Genomic DNA, 6,135 nt, shown 5'->3' on the forward strand with positions numbered 1-6,135 from the left:
CTTTATATGATGGAATGTGTTTTTTAAATCCTGTTAAAATCTATAGATAAATTACACTATTTTTGCTCTCTTCTGTTTATATTAAGTGAAAATTTAAAAAGTAATCTTAAAACTATTTATAGATTATTAAAACTGTAGTTTTGTGTTTGTAATAATCTTAAACCACCCTATAAACCATTTTGAATTTCTTCACTATAAAATCCAGTGTCTCTCTAATTTTCTCTCCCTCATACACAACAATTCGCAAATTGCACGGGTTATAGGCTCGTATATATAAAATAGAAATCAGAAAAAATAAAAAAAGAAGAATAAAATATCAAAAATTGTGTTATACATGTGAAAAAATATAGTTCAATTAAATCACAAGTTATAAAATTAAGCATAAACCATGCTATAAACCAATTTAAATCACAACTTGGATTTATGCATTTTAACATCTAAAACCAATAATAATGTAATGTAATAATTAAAATATATTAGTTCTAAATGTATAAAATATGCAATAACTCAGCTCAATCAAAAAGTAATAATAAAATATTGAATAATAGTATCATTCCGCTACCCAAATACAACCAAATCAACAAGAAAAGCAATAATCTCTAAGTGAATCTATACATTTTGTAATACGCACTTGAAAATATACATATTTATAGAATTTGGAGAGCACAACATGGAAGAGAGAGAGAAAAGCTAGGGAACAGCCCGGCTGCTTAGTAAACAATAGTAGCCCTCCATTTGCAGCACAACACGTAGGCGATTTATTGTGAAATTTTTACATCTGCAGACACCAGATCATTGAATTCATTACACATTCTTTACTCGTATTTGTATGTTGCCCTTTCTACTTCTTCCTGAGGAACCCCGACGGGCTAAAGATCTCAACACTGCGATCTCGCATGGCACTCGACCCAAACGGTGGCGGAGCTTGACCCAGACGGTGGCGATGACCCAGACGAACAGCTCGACCCAAATGTTGTATTTCTCATCTTTGTCTCTCAGTAATCTCTCTCTCCGTCTCTTTCAAATTTCTCGGTTATATTTGTTTCTTCTTTCTAGTTGTTTTTTGTTACTATAGAATTTCTCTTCTGAATCTTGTTTCTATAGCTTTGCTAGAATTCAGAAACCCTAATTAATTGTAAACCCGTAACTCAAATCACCGAGGGAAGTGTAAATTAGGGTTTGAAATTAGGGATGTAAATTTGGGAATTGTAAATTCACTATTGGGTTTAAATTCCGTAACTAGATAGCTAGCATTGTTGATTGGAGAAACAAGAGTAGAGTTCTGCAGTGAGAGTTCTCATGCTATCCATGTGGGCTTAAAAACGAGATAGATTACCTCAATCATCTGTTACCCACAACTATGAATTCAACAATCGAACAAAAGGCAATAGAACAAGAAGTTTTGAAATTGGGAGAGAGTTATGAAATTAGATTATAGTTCTGGGAATATAGTAACTCATCATCGGCATCTTGTCTTCGATAGTCAATCAATAGACATGAAGTCTTTTTAATTTTTTGATTCCTAATTAAATCAATGGTTGATTATTAGGACCATTGCTAGGTCATTTCATGCCTTCCCTCTTCCACAATTTTATTTGAAATGTTTGTGTTAATTAATATTAGTCATGGATTTGAAAGAGGTGTTTCTTTTTGCATGCATTATCATTTGTTTTTGAGATAATACGGACTAAAATGTTTGTGTTAATTAATACTAGGACCATTGATCTTTTCTTGACATTTGTTTGCACTAATTGCAGTGAAGTGCAGTAAGTATTTACGGATGTAGAGTATCCATTATTTTTATGAGATAATACAAATCTAAATTCTACATGACATCATTGGGCACATTGTTGACCATGTACATTTTGAATTAGGACTCCAAAATTGTTATTAGTAGAATCAAAATTTTCTAGTAACTTACACTTTCTGAAAATTTTGAGCTGGGGATTCTTGCTGGTAATGATCTGAATAGTGCTGGTAATTTTGTCTGTTGTATGCCAGCTTGTGATGTAGTAGTTGTTTAGGAAATTTATTTTTTGATCTCTTTTTCAAATTTTTTGTTTTTGTCCCATATATGCTTACTTTCTTCTATATTTTCCAGAAAATGAAAAATTGGTGTTCTCATTCCAGTTCAAGTCCGTGGACCTCAAGAGGGAAGGAAAAACATGTTTGGACAGGCCACTTTGCTACTGTGGCATTCCATCGAAGTGCCGAATCTCTAGCCTGGATAATAGCTTTTGCAAAAGATTTTACAACTGCCCAAACTATAAGATCAATAAACAATGTGACTTTTTTCAATTGATTGATCTTGAAAGTGAACAAAACTCATGCTTCAAGTTCACATTGGAGTTAGCTCAACGAATGAATGAGAGGTTACTTCATGAACATCAATTGACTAAACAAGCCAAATATAAAGCAATGGAGAAAAAGTATAGGGGAACTTTGAAAGTGTCGTTGACATCGTAGTTTTGTTAATTGTGCTTTTTGTTGTAATTATTATGTATCCTAAAAATATTAGTGTAGATCGGATAATGCTCTCTTAAACTTTTGAACAATTGATTGTAATCAAAATGTGAAGATTAGCTGAGAACAATTGTACAACTATTTTGAGTTTGCTGTGTATTTTAGCTATGTATTTGGACACAGACTTTTAGCAACTATATGTTTGCAAGTTTGTGAATCACTTTTGCCCCTTTATTGAAATTGTATTTCCTTCCAATCATATTACAGTTAATTTTTTTCACTACTTCGGCATCTCAATACAAATAAGGGCTTAAATAGTGGCTGCAGAACTAATGTAAAAGCATTTTAATTTTATCCCTTCTACTAAGGGGTTAGGTTGCAGGACTGATAAATCACATTGTAAACAGGGGCTTAAACAAGTGCCAACTCCTTAATTTATAAGCAATAAAAATACATAACATTTGTGCCAAGGACATAAGCACACTGACTTACATTGAATTACAAATTGAGCATAACATTTGGTGCCAAAGACATAGTTACATAAGTTCAAACTGAAAGTTTCCTCAAGTCTCAATCAACAAAATTACTAAGAATATGAAGCTTCAATCCACAAATACCCGATAAAAAATATCCCTACTTCAACTCTCCCAACACATTAACCGTAAAACCATTACATTTATAAGGACATATCTCAAATAAAATAAAAAATAAAAAATTGTTCAAAACAAAGATATAAGCAAACCTCCAAGTTAGTGCGCTTGATCTCAGGTGTATGTCCAATATTCCTATATAAACAACAGTAAATGCAATATATATATAAAAAAAAGTAACACTTCGATTAGAACAAATAAAAAAAGAGTATTCAAATTTACAATACCTTACTAAAAGACAGTTGATCCTGGCATATGCTTTATTTTTGCAAATGGTTCAACATCTTTTCTTGGTTGGTTGAGTCTCTTTTGGGTTCTTCGCTCTCAATGCCTTTGAGCGCCCTTTCGTGGGCACCTGTGGAGGGTCTTACACCGTTTGTGAAAAGTTCGACACAACTTGACTTCTTAATATTTGATCATTAGTGGTTGCCTCCATTCTTTGTAAACATTCTACATGATCTTCCATTGCAAACAACTCTTTGTAAACTTTCTCTAATGCAAGTGTGAAGTGATTGTATTTTTCTGTTGTTTGTGATGCAAGTTCTACAATGTCATAAAGTTGTATCATTATCATGTTTTTTCTCATCGTAGGTTCACATTGTCCTTGCCCAACTTGCCCTTCAAAACATGGTATGTTGGGAATGGGCCAACTCTTAGCATTAATAATCCATCTATCTAGTACATAATTATGTGGCAACCTGTTTAATTTCGCTTTCTTGCCAAAAAACACACAAGATATGCCTACAAAGAATCTCCATAAACTCCTACATATGGCATGTACATGTTGCATGTCCTTCATCGCCCTCCAATATCACATGGTAAAGAAGTGTTTCTTTACCATAAGCTGTCACTCCATATGTCTTGGTCTCACCCTCTTTGAAAAACTTTTTCGCTTGGTACCATAGACTGTCAAATAGCTCATTTTGGAAGATCATGAAAGACTTTTTTGTATAAACATTTGCCGCCTTCTCTTCAATTTTAAGAGGTGTCTTCAATATCTCCTGTGTAGATTTAGTCTTGACATTCTTCTCCTTCTTTTTAAAGTAACATGCATCTATAGCTTTTTCATACTGATACATGAAGTCACTAATCATGGTGCTTGAACGAACATAATCTTTAAAAAATTTGTTCATGCTTTCACTCCTTTGAGTTGTTGACATACCGGCAAAAAATATCTAACACAAGTAAGCCAGTACCCACTTATCCCGTCGGCTGTAAAGATTTTACAATCAAATATTTTCCTCTAGCTCATACATCATTACTATTGAAGCTCATTCTTGGTTGAACTCATCAAATGTAATTATCTCATCGATGCAATGACAAAATTCTTTTTGAAAGTCTGAGAATTTGTTATATACATAGGCCAAGTGTTTGGAAAACTTTTGTAAAATGTGCCACAAGCACAACCTATGAGTTGTATTCAAGAGTACCTCTACAATGACTTTTGTCATTGCCTTGTCATCATTGGTAATTATAGTTGAAGGGGCACGCCCAAGCATAGTATCTTGCCATGTTCTCAATAACCAAGTATATGATTCTGTTGTTTCATTAACTAACAAAGCACAACTAAATATTATGGTCTGATGTTGATGGTTAATTCCAGAAAACAGTACAAATGACATCTTATAAATCTTGGTCAGATAAGTGGCATCAAATGTAACAACATCCCCCAAAATATTGGTATGCAACTCTTGATCGCGCATCAGTCCAAAAATAACTTTCCATACACCAATCCTTATCAACTTGCATGAAATAAACAAATCCAGATTCTTTGAGTTGCCAATCAATAAAGTAGGAATATAACCTTTGTGCATCTCATCTTCAAATAATTTTCTCCTTTTGGTTTCAAAATAATTTTCAACATCCTTGCCAATACAACTAACATTAAAGTCACCACTTGATTTTTTACTCAACACCTACATAATTTTCATGTCCGTACACCGAACTCATTCAACGTCATAATCAGTTTTTTTTAGACTTTAGTAACTCTCCTATGTCCATGAAGCAAATTAGTACTTCTTAGGGTGAGTAGAATATGGTTATGTCCAACTACAAATTTGTTGACTATCTACTTTTCACCAACTTTTTTTATTCTCATTATTACTTTACATCTAATCTTTGTCTCTGGAGGTTCAGGGAGTGTTTGATCTTTTTCTTTCCGACTAACCCACCGGAATCCTGCCCTTGTGCAAACATAGTCTACTGTACAAAGAGTTTTATAATCTTTCGACAACCAAGTATGATTCGTTCAAATTGTAAAATATTTTCGTCTTGCATATGCCTTATAAAATGTTTGGGCGTTTTCCACATTCTCAAATACCATACCAATGAATGGCTTCAAAGTACCACTACTAGAAGAGACTCCTCCATCCACATTCACCCCATCTCCGACATTCACACCATCTCCGACATTCACCCCATCTTCAAGATTCAGATCATCTGAAATATATACACTTTTAGCCTCAAATTCATCACTATTACCATAAAAAATTTGTTCCTACAATAAAAAACCGCCACATTATAAATTTAGTACTTATTCAAAATAACCACATTAACTATATTGAAATTCTAAATCAAATAATTTTAATCAGCATGGTATGAGACTTGCCCAAAAAATAAAAACTTAAATTCTCTCTTATCTGTTTTATGAGGAATTTCAACTCTTTTTCAAACTTTAATTTTGCTACTTCATTAGGATTATAAAACTGAGATGGTTGGTGAGTTTAATAGTGTTAAAGTATCAATTTCACGTAAATATATAATATTACAGTTTTTAATTTGTCTGAACCTTATTGGAATGTGAAAACGAAAGTGGGAGCTCATGCATGGCATAATGTTATATATATAATTATAATATAATGAAGTACAAAATTAGGAGGGAATTTGTTTGTAATGCGCAAAGTGTATGGGTGATTGAACTAACTAGGTAGGAGCAGGGTTCAAAGATGTGGATAAAAGCACATAGAAAAGTCTATAATACTTGACCGAAATTAAAGTAATGATCATCATTCTTTTTGATGAT

At 32.9% G+C, this 6,135-nt stretch overlaps 1 protein-coding gene across 1 annotated transcript; it reads right to left on the reverse strand.

Moving 5' to 3' along the window:
- Window positions 1-3,877: 3,877 nt before the first annotated feature.
- LOC121267272 (protein FAR1-RELATED SEQUENCE 5-like) lies at window positions 3,878-4,273 on the reverse strand. The gene has a single exon (XM_041171121.1). The coding sequence runs from the start codon at window positions 4,271-4,273 to the stop codon at window positions 3,878-3,880; it is 396 nt and encodes a 131-aa protein (XP_041027055.1).
- Between the last annotated feature and the right edge of the window lie 1,862 nt (window positions 4,274-6,135).

Source organism: Juglans microcarpa x Juglans regia, chromosome 5S, assembly GCF_004785595.1.
Source record: "Juglans microcarpa x Juglans regia isolate MS1-56 chromosome 5S, Jm3101_v1.0, whole genome shotgun sequence".
NCBI classification, from domain to species: Eukaryota; Viridiplantae; Streptophyta; class Magnoliopsida; order Fagales; family Juglandaceae; genus Juglans; species Juglans microcarpa x Juglans regia.

Excerpts from the sequence above, each read along its gene's own strand:
- LOC121267272 (XM_041171121.1), bottom strand. The coding sequence starts at position 4,273 with ATGTCAACAACTCAAAGGAGTGAAAGCATGAACAAATTTTTTAAAGAT.